Source organism: Mercenaria mercenaria, chromosome 10 (genome assembly GCF_021730395.1).
Source record: "Mercenaria mercenaria strain notata chromosome 10, MADL_Memer_1, whole genome shotgun sequence".
NCBI lineage: Eukaryota > Metazoa > Mollusca > Bivalvia > Venerida > Veneridae > Mercenaria > Mercenaria mercenaria.
In genome coordinates this window covers 58,255,598-58,279,139 of record NC_069370.1, presented here as the reverse complement: position 1 = coordinate 58,279,139, position 23,542 = coordinate 58,255,598, and the positions used below count along the sequence as shown (strand labels likewise).

At 36.6% G+C, this 23,542-nt stretch overlaps 1 protein-coding gene across 1 annotated transcript; it reads left to right on the top strand.

Annotated features, from left to right (window-relative positions):
• On the top strand, positions 1-22,403 carry LOC128546423 (GTP-binding protein 4-like). Its single transcript, XM_053516933.1, has 8 exons — positions 1-192; positions 7,443-7,613; positions 8,600-8,703; positions 9,402-9,485; positions 12,940-13,093; positions 15,689-15,781; positions 17,337-17,361; positions 22,228-22,403. Exons 1-8 carry the CDS (start codon positions 145-147, stop codon positions 22,401-22,403), a joined length of 855 nt encoding a protein of 284 aa, XP_053372908.1. The 5' UTR covers positions 1-144.
• Positions 22,404-23,542: the final 1,139 nt, after the last annotated feature.

Below are 23,542 nucleotides of genomic sequence, written 5' to 3'. Positions count from 1 at the left end.
TTGTTTACATTTGCTGCACAGAGCTGTGCACGTGGATTTCAACTTCCGGAATCAACAAATTCACATTTTTATATGTGACAAAGTTTTCTGGTTTTGATGAAATGATCTAATACTATTGTAACAAGAACTAAACACAGTTTTATTATGTCGCATTACAATTTTAAGAAAATCACTGTTGTGCCAACAGCGAAGGTAAATTTAGACAAAGTCATATGTTTTCGCGACGTTTAATTTTCAGATTCCTGACAGTTTTTTTTTTTATTTTGTGGATGAATTAAATAACTACTGGCGTTAAGGACTTTAAGCCACAGAAGTGAAAACGGGCAATCTACCGGATTATAAAATAAGGGCGACTAGAACTTCAGACTGGGCATTTCCTGCCTTTCATTCATAAAATTAAAGATGGAAGATTATCTCATCCCCTTGTCCAACTAATTGTAAGCCAATCACGATATTGTGATAATTTTTGCACAGGTTAATATCTCTCCTCCATGTACAACCCGCTTACCATTCAAAACAGTGCGGAAAGTTTTCCTTCTATGTGTATATAACCAGCGACGCAAATCGCGTCACTAACTTTGGAGGCTTCAAATAAATATTCACACTAAAAATTACTTGTCTGGAAAGCTCATTCCAAATACAATCATTATATGTGCTAACTAATGAGAAAACCTCCGTTTTGTAGGCAAAACACTTCTAAACGCTATGTATGTCAGTGTGTTTTCCGCTTACTCTGTTAAATTTTTAACTCGGTCATGTGAAGGTATGTGTGTATCCAGGGATTTTTTTACCATTTCAAACCTGGGGCCCGGGGCCCAGTCAGTTGGGAAAAATGGTGCGTACGTAATACCTGAAAATTGGGAAATTTCAAAAATAAGGTTTACCATTATATATTTAATTTAATTCAGCATTGTATGTCAAATTACAAATAGTAGTGAACTAAATTGCTCAAAGAAAGTAAAAAAAACCCTCTCGAGTCAAAGAAGGGTCAGTAAAACCTTCAGTTTTCACTGGGTTAATACCAGCTTCTCTGGTGTACAGTGTTTAATCCAATGTTTTATATCTGGGCTTGGTCCGAGTATTTGTTTAATTCCTCATCGGCGTTCGCTTATCTTAGCAAATCCTGGGACTTTATCGCAGTGGGCTATTTCTCAGCACTTGTTTTATTGACAAAGCTGAAGCTTGATAGCTTTTTGCTGTCAGCAGCATAAGTTTTTATGACTTTATTTGTATAATATTTACTATTTATTACTCAATATAATTATTTTCATTTACGGGAAAAATTGGCGAGCTTGATTAAATGTGATCACAGGTCATGTATATGTACGGAACATAGAACAGTTCGCAAGATTTAATCGAATCGGTAATTGAGCGGTTATTCGATTAAATTAGGAACAGCGCTAACTCAATTAAAAATAAAAAACAAGAGTCAAAACAAAAAATCGGAAATCTGAAAATTGAAATTACCACAAAATTGTTAGTTTTTGGCAGATATTTGGGAAATTTAAACCTCAAAATTGGGAAAATAAGCATATTTCTGCAATTGGAATGGGCCCGAAATTCGGCCCTAAAATCGGCCGTAAAAAATCCATGGTATCAATCGGTTTATCTTTAAACCCTGTTATACATCCCGCGCATTTCGTTGGTTCAAAGAAGTATAAAATACACAGAATGGCAACTGGCTGTAATCTCGCGTGAGCTCGTGTCAGAGCGTGATTCGGCGTTGTCTTACTAAAAACAAACATCGGCGAGCATGGAGTTGCAATTTGTACCTTTAAAACTACATTTAAAATACATGTTAGCTTCTAAACGAAGTACACGTTTCTTTTTGCCATTGAAAGAAGCGTGGTCATACGGTGATAATTATTATACCGATGAATAATTGCTTTCGCATACAAAATGGCACGTGGAGAAAGCGCCACTTCCGGTAAACGAGATCTCGTTTTTTTGTCACGGGAGGTTGGCGAGATTTGCTCTATATGCCTTTCAAGTTGCCAATCTATTTATTTTTATAGCTCTTTGGTTGGTTACACGTTTATACGTTTCAAATTTTTAATATGTATACGGGAGTTCTTATGGTAGGTGGGGGCATAAAGATTTGGTCTTGTCCGTGCATCCGTCCGAAGTTTGTGACGCACCTAGCTTGAAAAGTATTTGATATAAATTGATGAAACCTTGCATGAGTCTTTATCATGATATGAACTTGCGCACCTCCTATTTTTCGTCTGGCTGTGCCCCCTATTTTCAGAGTTGTGGCCCCTGAAATAGTCAAAAATGCACATTTTTACTTTGTGACACGCCTAGCTCAAGAAGTATTTGATATAGATTCATGAAACCTTGCATGAGTCTTAATCATGATATGAACTTGCGCACCTCCTATTTTTTGTCTGGCTCCGCCCCCTATTTTCAGAGTTATGACCCCTGAAATAGTCAAAATTGCACATTTTCACCTTGTGACATGCCTAGCTCAAAAAGTATTTGATATAGATTCATGAAACCATGCATGAGTCTTAATCATGATATGAACTTGCGCACCTTCTATTTTTCGTTTGGGTCCGCCCCCTATTTTCAGAGTTATGGCCCCTGAAATAGTCAGAAATGCACATTTTCACCTTGTGACATGCCTAGCTCAAAAAGTATTTGATATAGATTCATGAAACCTTGCATGAGTCTTAATCATGATATGAACTTGGGCACCTCCTATTTTTCATTGGGTCCGCCCCCTATTTTTAGAGTTATAGCCCCTGAAATAGTCTAAAATGTACATTTTCACCTTGTGACGCACCTAGCTCAAAAGTATTTAATATAAATGGTTGAAAACTTGCATAAGTCTTTATCATGATATAAACTTGCACACCTCTAATTTTTTGGCTGGCTCCACCGCCTATTTTTAAAGTTATTGCCCCTGAAATAGTAAAAAAATGCACTTTTTCACCTAATTATGTGCCTAGCTCAAAAAATATTAGATGTAAATTCTGGAAACCTTGCTGGAGTCTTTAACGTGATGTGACCTGGCACACTTAGCATTCTTCTCTAGAATCTTATTACAGAGTTATGGCCCTTGAAATAGCCAAAATAGTGGATTTTTTTGTGATGCTCATAGCTCAAAAAGTATAGGGCCTAGAATAATGAATCCTTTTCATAAAATGTTTGTTGAGGCTATACGCCATTAAGATTGCAAACTTTTGAATTATTGCCCCTTTTTTGTGACAAATGTACCAGTGGGGGGCACACCCTGTGTCCTACAGACACATTCTAGTTTAACTTTTGTTTATATTTTGGGGTTTTTCAATCATTGTCATTCCTAGTGAAAAATAACCACACTAATGAAAAAATGTATATGTAAAACTACAAATCATGAAGTTTAAATCGTGTCAATTTCCACCACAGTTTTGATCCTAACTACTTGAGACAAGTTTATGCTTTAATGTCAACATAAATTCATTATCTAGAGATGTAATCATTACAAATACTTTGAACATGTACCAGAAAATGTTCCCAATGGATTTCATTGGGGATTTCCAAACAGAAATATGCAGAATAAGTTTGGACGTGATGGGACAGCGACAGTAAAAAGTTATCACACTGTCCCGAAACATCCTATTATTTGGACTACCTAACAAGGCAATCACGCCATTATCATCCAATGTCTTACAGGTTAATCTCTGCCACCACTGACTACTACAAATATTCCTTTTTCCCCAGGACTGTAGTCCTGTGGAATAATCTCCCACCTGACATTCCCTTCCTTCCAACCCTTGAGCAGTTCAGTGCCGCTGTTTGCAACATAATTTGCACACACTTCACCATAATCTTGCTCTTCACCCGTTTTTATCTTTTAAATTAACTAACAAATTTTCCTTTCCCTTTTATTTTGGCCTGATTTTCTTTTATTTTCTACTAACAATCTTTGTGGCTTGACGCGCTCCAGTACTGTCTACGTCCCTGGAAAGGGTTAGACAGTACTGGAAGATAGACAAGTAATAACCATGGCGGTTTAAATGGCGACATTTATTTATAGAAAACTGTGACTCTGTCATTCCATCTCCATTTTCATGTCTGATCCGTAACTCTGCAACCCTGCTAATGAACATTGTGCCTGAGTATGTTAGAATGGCGCATATTTCACCTGCTTAATACGGTTATGTTAGGTCAGGCATGTAAAGTTTAAGTATTCCTTAATCATCTGTTGATTATAAATATACACACATGACAAGAGCTCTTGTAGTGATCTTTTTTTGCAAATTTTTAGAGCTGAATACATGCAGTTTCCTCTAGTCAAAAATACAAACTATATTTCCCCCAAAATAGTTACATTTTCCCTTAAAGAAGGGTATATTTTCCCCTTAGAATTCAAAGAATGTTCCATAATATGCATAGTGAGTAATTCTGGCATTTTTAGCTCGACTATTCGAAGAATAAGTAGATCTATCCTACTCATCACGGCGTCGGCGTCACACCTTGGTTAAGTTTTTCGTACCAGTCCACATTTTGACAAAGTCTTTTGAGATAAAGCTTTGAAACTTTCAACACTTATTTACCATCACCATGGCCAGTTATAGGCAAGAGTACATAACTCCATCAAAGATTTTGGCTGAATTATGGCCCCTTTTGACTTAGAAATCATGGTTAAGTTTTTCATACCAGTTCTGACAAAGTCTTTTAAGATAAAGCTTTGAAACTTTCAACACTTGTTTACCATCACCATGGCCAGTTATAAGCAAGAGTACATAACTCCATCAAGGATTTTGGCTGAATTATGGCCCCTTTCGACTTAGAAATCTTGGTTAAGTTTTTTGTACCAGTTCATATTTTGACAAAAGTCTTTTGAGATAAAGCTTTGAAACTTTCAACGCTTGTTTACCATCACCATGTCCAGTTATAGGCAAGAGCACATAACTCCATCAAGGATTTTGGCTGAATTATGGCCCTTTTTGACTTAGAAATCTGGGTAAAGTTTTTCGTATCAGTTCATATTTTGACAAAGTCTTTTGAGATAAAGCTTTGAAACTTTCAACACCTGTTTACCATCACCATATCCAGTTATAGGCAAGAGTACATAACTCCATCAAGGATTTTGGCTGAATTATGGCCCTTTTTGACTTAGAAATCTGGGTTAATATTTTGTACCAGTTCATATTTTGACAAAGTCTTTTGAGATAAAGCTTTGAAACTTTCAACACCTGTTTACCATCACCATATCCAGATATAGGCACGAGTACATAACTCCATCAAGGATTTTGGCTGAATTATGGCCCCTTTTGACTTAGAAATCTTGGTTAAGTTTTCCGTACCAGTTCATATTTTTTATGCCCACGAAGGGAGGCATATAATTTTTGGACCGTCTGTTGGTCCGTCGGTCTGTCGGTCTGTCAGTCTGTCAGTCTGTCCGCAATTTTCGTGTCCGGTCCATATCTTTGTCATCGATGGATGGATTTTCAAATAACTTGGCATGAATGTGTACCACAGTAAGACGACGTGTCGCGCGCAAGACCCAGGTCCGTAGCTCAAAGGTCAAGGTCACACTTAGACATTAAAGGATAGTGCATTGATGGGCGTGTCCGGTCCATATCTTTGTCATCGATGGATGGATTTTCAAATAACTGGGCATGAATGTGTACCACAGTAAAACCACGTGTCGCGCGCAAGACCCAGGTCCGTAGCTCAAAGGTCAAGGTCACACTTAGACTTTAAAGGATAGTGCATTGATGGGCGTGTCCGGTCCATATCTTTGTCATCCATGGATGGATTTTCAAATAACTTGGCATGAATGTGTACCACAGTAAGACGATGTGTCGTGCGCAAGACCCAGGTCCGTAGCTCAAAGGTCAAGGTCACACTTAGATGTTAAAGGTCGTTTTTCATGATAGTGCATTGATGGGCGTGTCCGGTCCATATCTTTGTCATTCATGCATGGATTTTAAAATAACTACGCATGAATGTGTGACACAGTAAGACTACGTGTCGCGTGCAAGACCCAGCTCTGTAGGTCAAAGGTCCTAAACTCTAACATCGGCCGTAACTATTCATTCAAAGTGCCATCGGGGGCATGTGTTATTCTATGGAGACAGCTCTTGTTTGTAAAGTGTTTGACATATGGCTTTGAAACTTTTATCACTTGTTTAGTATAATAGTCTCTGTCTGTAGGAAAGAGTACATAACTCTGTCATCTATTTTGGCTGAATTATGGCCCTTTCTGGACTTCGAAATTGGTTCTGTTTTCATACAAGTCCAAGTTTTGTCAAAACTATTTGACATATGGCTTTTAAACTTTGAACACTTGTTTATCATTATGATTTCCATCTGTAGGCAAGAGTACATAACTATTTTGACTGAATTATGGCCCTTTTTGGACTTTGAAATTGGTTCATACATTGCCATTTAGTGCAAGACTTATCGAAATCAAAGAAATACAGGAACATTGTTTGTCTAATCTATTTATTTCTTTTGTCTGAACATCTGTGGAAATATTTTGACCCCATTCTTCAATCAGTTCTTCGAATAGTCGAGCACGCTGTCATCAGACAGCTCTTGTTTATATGCCCGTCTTAGAAAGAGCAGGGCGTATTATGTGAATACCCGTGGTGGGCGGGTGGTCAGCGTCCAAAAGCATGTCCGCTCTCAAAGTCAATTTTCATCCGATCTTCACCAAACTTGCTGACAATGTTTGTGGGCATAATATCTTGGCCAAGCTCGATAACCACCAAAATCGCCCTAGGCACTCTTGGATTATGGCCCTTGAATTACTAAAAAACTGCCAATTTAGCCTTGTCCGCTCTCTTAGTTGAACAGTTTTCATCCAATCTTCACCAAACTTGCTGACAATGTTTGTGGGCATAATATCTCGGCCAAGTTCGATAACCACCCAAATCGCCCCAGGCACTCTTGAATTATGGCCGTTGAATTACTGGAAAAACTGCGAGTTTTGCCTTGTCCACCCTCAAATTCGAACAGTTTTCATCTGATCTACACCAAACTTGGTGACAATGTTTTTGGGCATAATATCTAGGTCAAGTTCAATAACCACCCAAATCGCCCCAGGCACTCTTGCATTATGGCCCTTGAATTTACGTAACTGGATATTTAGACGGGTGTATTTTATGACAGTCTTGCACTCTTGTTACAAATTTTTCAACACCAGTTACCTCCATGTTACTTCGAATTTACAACTAGCACAGCAGTAATGGACTGATAATTTTATCATATTGTGTTTACTTCTCAAAGGTGCCAAATTCATAAGGACATCAGCATCAGTTCTTGCAAATTGGTACTGTGCCTGTTACCATGAAGCCAAATTGAAAACAAAATGATTTGGATTTTCCCCGTCTTATGGATTATCGCACCATATTTTCCAATTCAGAAGCCACAGGTTGTTTTGAAAGTAAAAAAAAAAAAAAATAAACACTGCTCTTGTTATCAGTGTTTTAATTGTTCTGTTACAGGACTTTGTGGATATAGTCCTGTCTAAGACACAGAGGAAAACACCAACAGTGGTTCACAAGCATTACAAGATTTCAAGAATTCGACAGTTCTATACTAGGAAGATCAAGTTCGCCCAACAGACTTTCCATGATAAACTTTCACAGATAATTACAGACTTTCCTAAACTTGAAGTAAGTATATAATAATGTCATCTGTATATATTTTTAAACATATTTTGACCCAGTTTCTGGAAAACACTCTTTATTAGATAGGGGTATAATTGTTGCATGGGTGGGCAAATGGATCAGCAAGCAACAAACAAGGTTTTTTGGTCAATGACTGTTGTTCAAAATGACATACATGTATTGTCGTTAAATAGGGAGTCCTAGCTTTGTATTTAGGACTGCAGGGGTCAGAGTCACTGTTACTAAAAACAGAAAGAAATCAGTTTCTGCTTAGCAACTCTAGTTTGGATCCATATATTGAAATAAAATTTCATTTAAAGGTGCCTTATAGAAAAACAAAGGTAGGAATTCTGTATGGGGCTAGAAGAATTAAGGTCCCAATAACTCAATATTGTAAAATACTTTCCACCTAAATGGAAAAAATCCACCTTAGTCAAGTGGCCCACTTTGGACTTTGTTTTTTTTGTTGTTGTTTAATTGCATTTGGGACATTGTGGCCTTACACGGAACAGTGGTGACCTAACACCTGCTTAAATGTTGTTTTGCACCATCTTATTATCATACATATTGAAAAAGTGAAATAACTGGTCACCAGGTGCCACTAACAGTGACTTGAATATGCAAATGAAAACAACTTATCCTGGTGAAGTATTGAAAATCTGGTTTTGTGGTATTGCCGCATTTCTTGTTCTCTTTTATTTCATGCATAAATAAAACTTATTATTATGTAGTGAAATCATCAAAGAGCAAGAAGTAAGGGAAAATAATACATTTGGAAAAGTTTATGACAAAATTTCATTTCGGAAGTCTTATGTACAAGATGGGTCAAAAGAATAATTATTATGTATTAACAGTTGTTTTCTTGCCCAGTTTGTTAAAACATTTACTAGTGCTTGTTGCTTGTAGGAGTTTAACAGATCTTCTTAATGTACATCAGTTTAGTTCATAGTTGCATATCATGACATGTGTTTCTTTATATGTTTGTGTTACAGGATGTCCATCCATTTTATGCAGACCTGATGAATGTTCTATATGATAAAGATCATTTCAAGCTGGCTTTAGGACAGATCAACACTGCCAGACATCTGATAGATAAGTATGTTTAGATCTTCAAATCTCCATCTGTTGAATTCTTCATGTGAGGAAGCCATCTAGCTGGCTTACGGAAGGTCGGTTGTTCTACCCAGGTACCCACCCATGATGAAATAATGCACGGAGGGGCACCTGGGGTCTTCCTCCACCATCAAAGCTGGAAAGTCGCCATATGACCTATAATTGTGTAGTTGTGACGTTAAACCCAGCTAAAAAAAATCTCCATCTATTATCCTTTTAGTATCAGTATTACTATCAGTTTGCATAAAGGAAGACTGAATATTTGGGGGGAGGGGCGGGGGGGTTTCAGTTTTTAAGATTAGTTTATAAGGAGTTCATATTTCTGCAATATTTATATCATGAAATTGGATTTCAAGTTATATATGGTTTTGAACCTTTTAACCTTTACCCTGCTAAATTTCTAAAATAGACTGGTCTGTCATTTAGTTTGGGCAGTACCACTTATTATGGAGTGTTCACTGAAAATTTACTGACTTAATAGCGAGCAGTGATAACCATGATCAGCCTGCATGGATGTGCAGGCTGATGTGGTCTGCACTGGTCACAAAGGCACAGAATCATTTGCCGCCAGCATGGTAAAGGTTAAAGCACATGTTTTTTAAAATGGAATTAAGTTGTCAGGAAGAACATACATGTACTTGGGTAATTTTGTATTCAATGGTAGTCTCGTTATCATTTCAGTGTTGCCAAAGACTATGTGCGACTGATGAAATATGCTGATAGTTTGTATAGATGTAAACAGCTAAAGAAAGCGGCTTTAGGAAGGTATTTCTAGAATATCAGTTGTGCTGGTTGGAGTATAATGAGCAATCTAATTCTTTCATGTGAGATAGCTGTGCTGCTGGCTTTCAGGGGGTTGCTGGTCTTGCATGATTAATAAAGCTGAGAGTTGCTGTAATACCCAAACTCAGAGTGGCTTAAAACCAAGCACTGTTTTAAATTCAGACAGTATACACTTATTAAATAGCCTGGTGGTCAATAGTCAGTTTTATTTGCCTGAGGTCTGAATGACTGAGTGCTAAACATTTTGACTGTAGTATTCACTGGTAAGCCATTCGCTAAGAATTTTATCACATGTCATCAATTAAAAAAATAAAGTTTTTTTCCCCTTTCATTTTTTACTTCAGCTAAGTAAACCTATGTTAAAATTTAGTCACTAGAATACACTTGCCAGCCAATAGTCAAAACTATTGCCCCATGTCCATTATGACATTGGAAATAAATTTTCATTTTTGTGCCCCCACCACTGAAAGGGAGGGGGCATATAGATTTGGTCTTGTCTGAACGTCTGTGTTTCCGTCTGTCCGAGGTTTGTGATGCGCCTAGCTCAAAAAGTGTTTGATATAAATTGATGAAACTTTGCATGAGTCTTTATCATGATATGAACATGCGCACCTTCAATTTTCCTATTTTCCTTCTGGCTCCGACCCCTATTTCCAGAATTATGGCCCTGAAATAGGCAAAATGCACATTTTCACCTTGTGACGCGCCTAGCTCAAAAAGTGTTTCATATAGGTTAATGAAACCTTGTATGAGTATTAGTCATGATATGAACTTGTGCACCTCCTATTTTTCGTCTGGCTCTGCAGTTATGGCCCCTGAAATAGTAAAAAATGCACATTTTCACATTGTGACGCGCCTAGCTAAAAAGTATTTCATATAAATTGATTAAACTTGCATTTGTCTTTAACATTATAAAAACTTTGGCACCTCCTATTTTTATACCCCCCCCCCCCCCCCCCCCCCCCCCGACAACAGAGTTGTAAGGGGGGGGGGGTATACTGGTTTCAGGTTGTCTGTCTGTCTGTCTGTCTGTCTGTCCGTCTGTCTGTCTGTCCGTCTGTCCGTAGACGCAATCTTGTGCGCACCATCTCTCCTTATCCCCTTGACAGAATTTAATGAAACTTCACACAAGTGATCAGTACTAACAGTAGTTGTGCATGGGGCATGTTAGGTTCTTTTAGAAAAAAAATTTGCAGAGTTATGGGACTTTGTTTTTTTGTTACTATACTATATACATAGACACAATCTTGTGCGCGCCATCTCTCCTCATCCCCTTGACACAATTTAATGAAACTTCACACAAGTGATCAGTAACAACAGTAGTTGTGCATGGCACATGTTAAGTTCTTTAAGAAAAAAAAATTGCAGAGTTATGGGACTTTGTTTTTTTGTTACTATACTATATACATAGACACAATCTTGTGCGCACCATCTCTCCTCATCCCCTTGACACAATTTAATGAAACTTCACACAAGTGATCAGTAACAACAGTAGTTGTGCATGGGGCATGTTGGGTTCTTTCAGTGACAAAAATTGCAGAGTTATGGGACTTTGTTTCTTATTAACATACTATATACATACAGTCTGCATATGCAATCTTGTGCATGCCTAATCTACCAAACCCTTGGACACAATTTAGTGAAACTTCACACAGGTGATCAGTACCAACCCTAGTTGTGCATGGTGCATGTTACATTCTTTTAGATAAATATTCTGCATAGTTATGGGACTTTGTTTTTTGTTACTATACTGTATACATACAGTCTATATACATACAGTCCACATAATTATGCAGTCTTGTGTGCGTCAAATTGCAATGTACTGTGTCAGTGCATGCGGGGGGTACATTCATCACCTTTAGTGATAGCTCAGGTTCATCTGGATCCACCCCCTATTTCTAAAGTTATGGCCCCTGAATTAGTCAAAAATGCACATTTTCACCTAATGAAGTGCCTAGCTCAAATAATGTTTGATGTTTGATGCAAATTCATGAAACCGTGCATGAGTCTTTGTCATGATGTGGCCTTGCACACTTGGCATTCTTCTTGAGATTTTAGCACTTAATACAGAGTTACAGCCCATGAAATAGCCAAAATAATGGATTTTTTGTTTGTGATGCTCATAGCTCAAGAAGTATATGGTCTAGAATAATGAATGCTTTATATAAAATGTTTGTTCAGGCTATAACCCCTAAAGACTGCAAACATTAAGATTATTGTCCCTTATTTGTGACAAATATACCAGTGGGGGCACACCCTGTGTCCAACAGACACATCCTAGTTTTCTTCAAGATTTGACCTTAGCCTAGCATAATTTAGTGTTAAACTATGGGCAGGTCAGTAGCACAAACTATGGACTGGTAACTTACATAAGGAGTCCTGTAATAACACAAATTATTGCATGACTCCTTAAATTGCTAGTCCATAGTCTGTGCAATTTACTGGTCTATAGTCTCATACAGATTTGCTGGCTATAGTAAAAAAAAATGAGGAAGAAAGTACAGTAAAGACTGCCTTAGCAACCCCTTGCTTTCAGTGACTTTCTGTCTATAACGACCTTTTTATTTCCTCCCAATCTATTTCAAATTAAATTAGCTTGTTTCTAGGGTCTAGGGACCCCCTGTCTGATGTGTACAACGACCATGATTTCTTAGCCCCAAACCGACTTCGAACCTTTATAGCGACTTTTTGACCTCTCCTCTCAAAGGGAGAAAATTTCTCCAATACAAATTATGGAGTGTTGTTCCTGATCTTATAACTGTGTCTCCATACCAGTAATCAATGAAATTTAGTGAAGCAGACTGAAAAGTCATTTAAAACATTTCATGTTTTATCAAAGTATTTGAATGTCCTTTATAAAATGCTAACTGGAACATGCTCCTAGTCAGATTGTGTATAGAGACTCCCTGTCTACAGTGACCTTTTTGAAATTTTCAGTAGGTTGGTCACTGTAGACAGTCTTTACTGTAGTTATAAATTTTATTTCTGATGTTACGCAATAAAACACTTGCTGAATAACTTGCTGGTATTTGTCGTCGGTTCTTTGTAACTCTTACAATAATTTTAACTGCTGACTGTTTGTCCAACCCTGTTAGTTGTATAAACAAGGTAAAAAAAATAATTTCTTGATTTATGGTTTTTAGTGTGAGAAGCAGTTTTTAAAGGAGTTTCACTATTAGTCATTGTGCTTATTTTTCCAGCAGATTCTGATAAACCATTTCTTGTGATTAACCTTAACCATATCTTGTGATAAACCATTTCTTGTGATCAACCCATTTCTTTTGATTAACCATTTCTAATCACCATTTCTTGTGATTAACCCATTTCTTGTGATTAACCATTTCTAATCATCATTTCTTGTGATAAACCATTTCTTGTGATTAACCATATCCTGTGATTAACCATATCTTGTGATTAACCATTTCTTGTATTACAGAATGTGTACTATAATGAAACGTCAGAAACAGAGTTTGGAATATCTAGAACAAGTTCGCCAGCACTTATCCCGTTTACCTACAATAGATCCTAACACAAGAACATTACTCATCTGTGGCTTTCCAAATGTCGGCAAATCTAGTTTTATAAATAAGGTGATGATTTATTAGATTTATTATGTCTCCCTTAGGAGACATATTGTTTTTGCCCTGTCCGTCCGTACGTCACACTTCATTTCCAAGCAATAACTGGAGAACCATTTGACCTAGAACCTTCAAACTTCATAGGGTTGTAGGGCTGCTGGAGTAGACGACCCCTATTGTTTTTGGGGTCACTCCATCAAAGGTCAAGGTCACAGGGGCCTGAACATTGAAAACCATTTCCGATCAATAACTAGAGAACCACTTGACCCAGAATGTTGAAACTTCATAGGATGATTGGTCATGAAGAGTAGATGACCCCTTTTGATTTTGGGGTCACTCCGTCAAAGGTCAAGGTCACAGGGGCCTGAACATTGAAAACCATTTCTGATCAATAACTAGAGAACCACTTGACCCAGAATGTTGAAACTTCATAGGATGATTGGTCATGAAGAGTAGATGACCCCTATTGATTTTGGGGTCACTCCGTCAAAGGTCAAGGTCACAGGGGCCTGAACATTGAGAACCATTTCCGATCAGTAATATGAGAACCACTTGACCCAGAATGTTGAAACTTCATAGGATGATTGTACATGCAGAGTAGATGACCCCTATCGATTTTGGGGTCACTCCATTAAAGGTCAAGGTCACAGGGGCCTGAACATTGAAAACCATTTCCGGTCAGTAACTTGAGAACCACTTGACCCAGAATGTTGAAACTTAATAGGATGATTGGTCATGCAGAGTAGATGACCCCTAACGATTTTAGGGTCAATTTGTGAAAGGTCAAGGTCACAGGGGCCTGAACATTGAAAACCATTTCCGGTCAGTAACTTGAGAACCACTTGACCCAGAATGATGAAACTTCACAGGATGATTGTTCATGCAGAGTAAATGACCCCTATGCAGAGTAGATGACCCCTAAAGATTTTAGGGTCACTCTGTTAAAGGTCAAGGCCACAGGGGCCTGAACATGGAAAACCATTTCCAATGAATAACTTGAGAACCTCTCGACCCAGAATGTTGAAATTTCACAGGATGATTGTTCATGCAGAGTAAATGACCCCTATTGTTTTTGGGGTCACTCCGTTAAAGGTCAAGGTCGCAGGGGCCTGAACATTGATAACCAGTTCCAATCAATAACTTGAGAACCACTTGACCCAGAATTTTGAAACTTCATAGGATGATTGAACATGCAGAGTAGATGACCCCTATTGTTTTTGGGGTCAGTCTATTAAAGGTCAAGGTCACAGTGGCCTGTTCATGTAAAATCATTTTTTGGAAATAACTTGAGAACCACTTGACCTACAATGTTGAAACTTAATAGGATGATTGGACATGCAGAGTAGATGACCCCTATTTATTTTGAGGTCACTTGATCAAAGGTCAAGGTCACAGGAGCCTGAACAGTGACTTGAGAACCACTAGGCCAAGAGTGTTGAAATTTAGCGGGATGACTGGACATGCCAAGTAGATGATCCCTATTGCAGCCAACCATCAGTGTCTCTTTGACTTTCGCTCCTGACCCCTATTGACTTCTTGCCTATAGGACTTTGCATTGGGGGAGACATGCGCTTTTTTACAAAAGCATTTTCTAGTTTATATATGTTACTGTCATTAGCAACTGATCCAGGCCAGTGTAAGGGACTATGGGACTGCACTTTTGGTCCATCATTCCATCAGTTTGTTTGCATTCTTGTGGCCACTTTATAACTGCCAACAAAAACAAAATGATGGAATGATTCCATAACAAATTAGTCATTCACTGTCTGAAATAGCATTTATTTGATAGTTGTGTGATATTTTATCATTTTCTAAAAAACTAGATGTGTGTCCATAGGACATGGTGCCCACACTTTCTGTCACTGTATTGTCATAATGTTACTGATTGGTTAAACAAACCTTCGTATTACCTTGGGTTGGAGATGGGGTGGGGTGTGGGAGGGATGTCGTCAGCAAGAGGTGGGGTAGAGTATGTATTCTTCAAAATATCAACAAGAAAAACAATATAAAGCATTTTTTTTTCACATGAATAAGGCCGATTTTCAGTTTCTTCACAATTATAAAATGGCTACTTTCTCAATACATGTACTTCACAGTTCACAAAACAGCCACTTCACAATGCAGAAAATTTTCTTGTATGCCTTTCATGATAATGCATACTGGGTTTTATCCTCCCTAGCTTTCTTCATGCTTATGTAATATTATATATATATATATGGGGATAAGAATTCGTGGATTTCAACTTTTGAACATAAAACGAATTGGAATTTTACTTGTTCGCTGGGATAAAATTTCGTGGATTGACTAAACCACGAAATCCACGAAAATTAGTCCCCCACGAATATTAATGATTTCACAGTATTAACAAAATAGCAACTGGTGGATTAGCTGTTTTGTACAGTATATACTGAAGGTTAGTTGAATGTAAAAAATTTTGATGGTGAAACGAGATTCTCTAGTGTTTTAATGACAAGGACTGCTATTGATCTTGAAATCTATGCTGGAGATGTGGGAACAGTGGTTTTGTGCTTGTGGAATTGACTTAAAAATGTTGTTAAATATTAAGTTTGTTTCAGTTTTTGTAAGTTTTTCAAATCCTACTTACAGATTACACGGGCAGATGTTGAAGTCCAGCCATATGCATTTACAACAAAGTCATTATTTGTTGGTCACACAGATTATAAATATTTAAGGTGGCAGGTATGTTGTTTTTTATTGCACTTTTTGTCAACTAAGCTCACACACAGATAAGTATTTAAGGAGGTAGGTTACCTTCATATTTGTATGTGCGCATGTCCAACCGGAAGCTAACGTGACGATTTACGACGACGTTTACGACAAACTAAATGTGTTTGTATATTCATTCTTCTGAAAACAAATCATGAACCTGTCTTCGATCTGATGCTTTATGGTTTAATAATGCAGAAATAATGAATACATTGCCGCAGAAACGCTTCAAAACAATGTTGCCTTAAAATGACGTTACTGACGTCATGACGTTACGTGTCTGTTACCGCGCAAAATTAATAGTTTTCATCTTGAAAGTACGTAATTCTGTGCATTTTTATTATTTTAACTATTTTCAAATAACCATTATTTGCTGAAATATTTTTATGAGTCTTTTGCTCTGAATAAAAATCAATATTTTGCTTCTTTTATGTAGTTATATTGAAATGTTATGCGGAATGTAAGAAAATGGATGATGGTAACCAATGTTATTTGGAATATAGTTGGGTGAAAGGTTACTTGTTACGGCCACTTTCAAATACAAAATCTAGCAGTTTGATTTGTAATACCTATTTTTCAGGTTCCGTTGATAATTTGTTACTTATATACTAAAACTAAGATCTAAAATTGTTCAGATTTCGGTAGAAAATTGTGGTTTCTTGAATTGAATTGATGTTACCATGGAAACGAAGCCCGTGACCTATGTATTTAAATGTAAAATTCAAACGTGTTGACACTGGTCTATTTAAGAAACACAGCTTCGGCCTTTTATTTTCATTTCAACAATATCCATGAGAATAATAGCAGTATGCTAAACGATTTTTCCATGAAAAATGCCAGACGAGGGGTACTGCGGTAAGTCTTCTAAGCTGTGAAATTTGTTTGAATAAATGCAAATAACACGAAAATATAACTTACGTAAGAAATAATATGTTTTATAGCTACATTAACTAGAAAGATAATCTTATTCAATATTTTTTATAAGAAACTACGACAAAAAGCAAGATATAAGCTATTTTAAACATCTCTGTTGCCATGGTTACTTTAAACTTTAAGAAAAATAGGGTACCATATAAAGTGCTTGGTATTTTGCTAATAATATTACCCAAATATTCAATGTTGGTCATTAACAGAATGGCACTGAAGCCGTCGCAAACCCCTATTTTTATACATAGTTGTTTAAAAATGAGAGAAAATGCGTTACCATGGAAACACGAGCCCCGCGACATATACATTTTAAGCTTTTATTAGAAAGATAACTTGCATACTAGTAAAATTATCAATTATGCAGACTTCTACGGATATCAATGAAACTAAAATACACTGAAAAGTGTTAAATATCCGTATTTTCCTTCTTCTTTCAATATGAAATACCTTTGGAGGGTCATGTTCTTCAAACCAGGATAAAAATTGAACTTGAAGGGACAGAGACAAACGAAATTGAGATTGTAGCAGTTAAAACTTCATATTACACGAAATACAAAAATGTGCTGCGGTTCAACTAATTTGAATTTACCCTTGTAACAAGGTAACCTACCTCCTTAAGGTGGCTGGTATGTTTTTTATAAGCTCACCTGAGCACGTGCTTGGGGTGAACTATGGTGATCGCTCACAGTCCGGCATCCGCCTGTCTCACTCTGTCCATGTTTTAACCGTCCATCCACATGTTTCTTCAAATAACATCTCCACTGAAAGCAATTGGTGGAAGTTGATGAAAATAAGTCTAGATATTCCTTGGGTGGTCCTCTTCTAAAATTGTTGAAACGGTTCCACTTGGTTGCACATAATGGCCGCCAGTGCTAAAAGTAAAAAATCTTCAGACAACATCTCTTAAACGGCTAGTCTACCAAGGTGGTTCAAATATTCTGATCAAAAACATGGCCCCCAGGGGCCATGATCACTTTTCCTTTTTTAGCTTGACTATTCAAAGAATAGGTAGAGCTATTGGACTCACCCATGCGTCCGCGTCGCGATTTGGTTAAGGTTTTGTATGTAAGCTGGTTTCTCGGTAAACACTCGTGGAAATGCATTGAAACTTCACAAACTTATTTACTGTGATAAACTGACTTACATTGCACAGGTTCCATAACTTTATTTTGCTTTTTTACAAAATTATGGCCCTTTTCGACTTAGAAATGCTTTGTTAAGGTTTTATATGTAAGCTGGTATCTCAGTACCCACTAATGGGAATGGGTTGAAACTTCACACACTTGTTCATTGTGATGATCTGACATGCATTGCACAGGTTCCATAACTCTGCTTTGCATTTGTATAAAATTATGCCCCTTTTTGGAAATAGCATTTTTTGGTTAAGTTTTTGTATGTAAGCTGGTATCTCAGTACCCACTAATGGGAATGAATTGAAACTTCACACAATTGTCCATTGTCATGAGCTGATATGCATTGTACGGGTTCCATAACCCTGTGTTGCAATTTTACAAAATTATGCACCTTTTTGGACTTTGATATTCATTCAGTTGAGAAGGCTGTTGAGTAGTCGAGCGTTGCTGTCCTCCGACAGCTCTTGTTATTTATATAGTGCAAACTTTAAAAGTCTTCTTGTATAAAACTGCTGGCCAGATTTTAGAATGATTTCACACAAATGGTCCTTGTGTGACCCTCTACAAAGGATGTTCATATTCTTTAAATTCATCAAAAACATGGCCACCAGAGAGCATGGTCACTTTTACCTATATATATATATATAGCAGAAACTTAAAAAAAATTCTTTTATGAAATTGCTGGCCCAATTCTGAAATAATTTCACACAAATTGTCCTTGTGTGACCCTCTGCCAAGATTGTTCAGAATTATTTTCAAGAGCATGACTCCTATCTTGAAAACACTTGGATTTTTACATTTTTCCATAACACAACCTCCATGATAAAAAGCCCGTTACGCTACAGTAATTTCGGGGAGCATCCATCGGTGTAACCAATCGACTTATAAGTACTAGCCCAAGGCAAGAGTTGTCATTCTTTGTGGATCACAACTTTAAATTAAAAATTAAACTTCTGTTATTGATATTAAGAAAACTATCATAAACTTCACATTTGTGAAATCATTTTTGGTTATTTCAAGGACTTGGAAATTAATTTCTAGACTTTATTTAATGTAATTCTATCATTGAAATTTTTAGGGCCTATCTCTACATACATGTGTATTATGTTTTCTTCCAATGATACAAAAATAATACCTAAGTAATGCTAAGCATTACTTACTTTGGCATTAAATTAGCATTATTTTCAATGCTAAAACTGTGGCATTATTTGAAAAAAATAATGCATTACTAATGCATTACCATTAGCATTAGCATTACTACAACCCTGGTTATAGTTAGATCATTCAAGGGAGGTAATAAAAAAACAATAGCTTCAATAAAACATTCTAGTATATTCAGCAATATTCAAACCCATGACAAATGTTAAAGAAAGTAATTATCAGAAATAGGATTTAACAAGAAATTAATGTATTGTATTCTGCAGCCACATTTTAAACATAGGCATTATGAGCCTTTAAAAGCTAGGTACCCTGTGATCATCAAACCTCACATAAGGCAGACATTAATTTGTTTAGGGTTAGGTATGATATCTTAAAGGTCAAGGCTACTTAGGTCAGATTTTGTTATGCTGTTGGTTTAATTTTATGACTCAATGTATCTTCCTGCACACACTTCTATTTGTGATTATGTCTTAGTATTTTTAGCTCATGGTAAACTCAGCTGTTGTGATCACCCTGTTCCGCTTTTCTTTAAACAACATCTCCTCCAAAACAACTGTATGGATTTTGATGAAACTTGGCTTGGGGGTTCTTTGGGTGGTCTTCTACCAAATTTTTTCAAACGCTTCTGCTTGGTTAAGCATAGGGGCAGCCAGAGCTAAAAATTGAAAAATCTTCAAACAACATCTTGTCTTACATCACTGGTCTGATTTAGAAATAAATTCTCTCAAATGGTCCTTATGTAACCTTCTACCAAGAGTATTCAGATTATTCCAATTTGTCAAAAAACATGGTCGCCTCTATGTATATAGTGAACAGTCCTTATATAAAACTACTGACCTGATTTAAAAATAATTTCACACACTCTTAACCAAGACTGTTCAAATCATTTTGATTTGTCATTTTGGTGGCCAAGGGGACTTTTTCCCTATATGTATGTATTGAAAACTAAAAAATTAATGTTCTTGTCAGAAACAGAAGGCCCAGTTTTAAAACAATTTTACACAGATGTTTCTTGGATATTTGGCATGTGATATCAGGGTTTGACTGTTTATGGTAATTGTTCAAATTATTGCCCTGGGTTCAAAAATGGTGTGACATGTATATAATATAGGCTGATATAAAAGAAACTTTGAATATCTTCTTCCCTTACACCATAATAGCTAGAGCCTTGATATTTATTTGAAATTACTCGAAATAAAAATAAACACACATTGCCTCCTCTATATGTTTAATAACTACCTTGCAAACAATTCTATCATAACAACAAATGTAACAAAATAAAGTGATCATAAGTTAAATAATTAATAACTTTTTATGTCAAAAATAAGTAACCTCCTCAACGGGACCGGGTACGCCTGAGGCTCCTGCCCAGCTGATGAAGGTTAATGAACTTAACTGCCTTGCCAACAATTCTGAACATACTCAACAACAAAATTAAATATGACAAAATAAAGTTATCCGTTAAGTAATTAAGACCTAATTCAATCTTAAATACGCAGTAACATTTTCAACGAGACAGGGTAGGCACAGAAGCTCCTGTCAAGTTGGTTTGAAGGTTCAATTCCATTTACATAATATTATTATAACAAGATGGGATAGTATTATAATAAGATGGGTTGTAACGGCCGCTCTAATTAAACTTGATAGGGTAAGCGCGAGGGCTCCGACCAGGTTGATGAAAAATTCACTCGACGGGAAGGAGACCAAGCGTGACATGCCAGTCAGTCCGAATAATCAAAAATCATACCTTAACGGAAAATATGTAACTGCAACGCAATGCAACAACTTAAACAAACTAAGGTTAAATACCAATTGCGGTTCACGTTACTTGAGAGAAGTTTGGGACTATAAACAAGCGAGGCTCCATTCAAGCTCATAGTCTTTTTACTCACGTTGTTGACGTCGAAAAACAAATCATCAAAAAGAAAGATAAGCAACCTTACATTACCTAAATCCAGTTATTTACTACAGTGGTTTACTGTTTATTAATGCCTGTTACACAACCCGAGCAATATAGGTACTACCACACTATAAGAATCGGTCATAATACTTAACTAGGGAATGGCATCAAAACTGTGGTATTCTACTGCAATCTTACACTACATTACTAAATATTTACTGTAAAAATCTTATTTTATTTAACGATGCCTTTTTACGCAACGCAAAGCAATCTAGGTCCTACAGTACTATAAGAGCCGGACAAAGTGATCCAAAGCAACTTCGAGTCATACGACTTTATTAAAGAATGGCATCAAACCTGTAGTATTCTATTGCAATCTAAACTAATTATTTACTACCGAAAACTTTGTACTATTTACTGATGCCCTTTACGCAACTCAACGCAATTTGGGTCTTGCCGTACAATAAAAACTATAAGAGCTACAGCTTTGAAACTTTGCACACTTGTTTATCATTATTAGAAGACTTTGTTGGCCAAGAATCATAACCCTAATATGCATTTTGTGAGAATTACAGCTATTTTTGTACTTAGAAAATCTGAACTATAACTCTTTTCTTACATGCTGTCCAGTACTTGCAGATGAGCGATGGCACCTGTAGGCGGTGCTCGTGTTAATATATATATGCAGGATAAAGTAATAGGGGTACAATTGTGGTTCAGCCGAATACACTGTGGATGTCCAAAAAAAGCTTTGATGATCTTCCATTTGTAAATCTTTTAAAATGTATAGTAGTTACTGTAAATACCTGTAGAGTGTGATAAAGCTGATTATCCGCTCATGTACAATGGGTGTTTTCTTCCATATCATAAGATAAAACGATTCTGTGAAAATCTAATTTCGTGGTCACATAATATTTCATTGCTTTGGCAAAATAACAATTTTGTAGGAATATTAATTTGTGGATTTCAGATTTTAAAGATTGAATTATAGAACCTGCCCAACCTTCTGTTATTTGTCAGGATTTCACACTGCCATGAAATCTATGAAAATTGTTGATTTCTAAATTATATTAGCTGAACTGTGTTATTGTTTCTTGAAACCTCACAAAAAAAGAAAACAAGCTAACAAAATATTTTGTATGCAGTTTATTACTGATATTTCATTTCTGGTTTCCAATACTATTATGCAGTTAAAGATAAATCATTGAGTTGTTTAGTCACTATTCACTATTTCGTGAAAGGACAACAAAAGTCAGGTTCAGTTGTATTGCATTAATTTACTCTTTTTGCATTTTCAGAGAAGCCAAAATATTCTGGTCGACCTCCTCCACCAAACAGATTTGGCATCATGCCAGGTTACCGCTGGGACGGTGTTGATCGGTCAAATGGTTTTGAAAAACAAGTATACGCAAAACAAGCAGAGAGAAAAGCAGTGTCTGAACAAGCTTACAAATGGAGTGTTGAAGATATGTGATGACATCAACATTTAGACCTTGAGTCATCGATTTCCAATTTCTAGTTACTGTAAGGTGGAAAATGATGATACCATATTTGGAAAGGTATCAAGTTATTGGCATATAGCCTCAAAGACGAGCAGAACTTGGCCAAATTGTCATTATCTTTGAGAAAGTGTGTCACTGAGTGAAAAATTATTCGCAGAAGTTTTGTGGAACTGTCTGGTGTAATCATGTTTGATGGAACAAGTGCTGGGCTAATAATGACGAGCAGTTACAAGGGTTGTGAACTTGTGAGAATAATAATATGAACATGGGGAAATTTCTGCTCTGACATCAAAACATACTGTGTAACAGGTTAATTTTATTGACGTAAAAGTTGACAGATAAACTGATAATTTGAATTTATATGAAGCCAAATTTTACCAATCTAAATTGGTCGTAAAAAGTGAAACATTGCAGCATTTAAATAGTACAAGTTTTATTGTTGTATTTTGTTGATATAATTGTCATTTACATCATCTGAAAGGAATTAAAATTTGTATGTCATAGTAGTGCATGATTTAGTAAATATTTCCTGTACAGTACTATAAAGAAGCTAAACACTGCAGTCATCATACAGGACAAGCTTTTATACACATTTTTATTTTAACAAAATTAAATGTTAATTGATCTGTAAATAACTTGTTGTTTTTAGCAAACTTGAGCAATGCTCATGCTGAGCTATTGTGATCACACTGTGTCCGTCATGCATCCATCCATAATCAACAGTTGTGATTAAAAGACATCTCCTCCATAACCACAGAATGGATTTTGATGACACTTGGCATGGAAGTTCCTTGGATGGTCCTCTAGCAAAGTTGTTCAAACGGTTCTGCTTGGTTGCACATAGGGGCCGCCAGAGCTAAAAATAGAAAAATCTTCAAATGACATCTCCTAAACCGATGGTCCAATTTTGAAATAATTTCACACAAGTGGTCCTTATGTCACCCTCTACCAAGATTATTCAAATTGTACCGATTTGTCAAAAAACATGACCGCCAAGGGCCGTGGTCACTTTTCTCTATATGTATATAGTGGAAATTAAAAAAATCTTCTTGTGTGAAACTGCTGGCCCGATTTTGAAATAAATTTACACAAATGGTCCTTGTGTGACCCT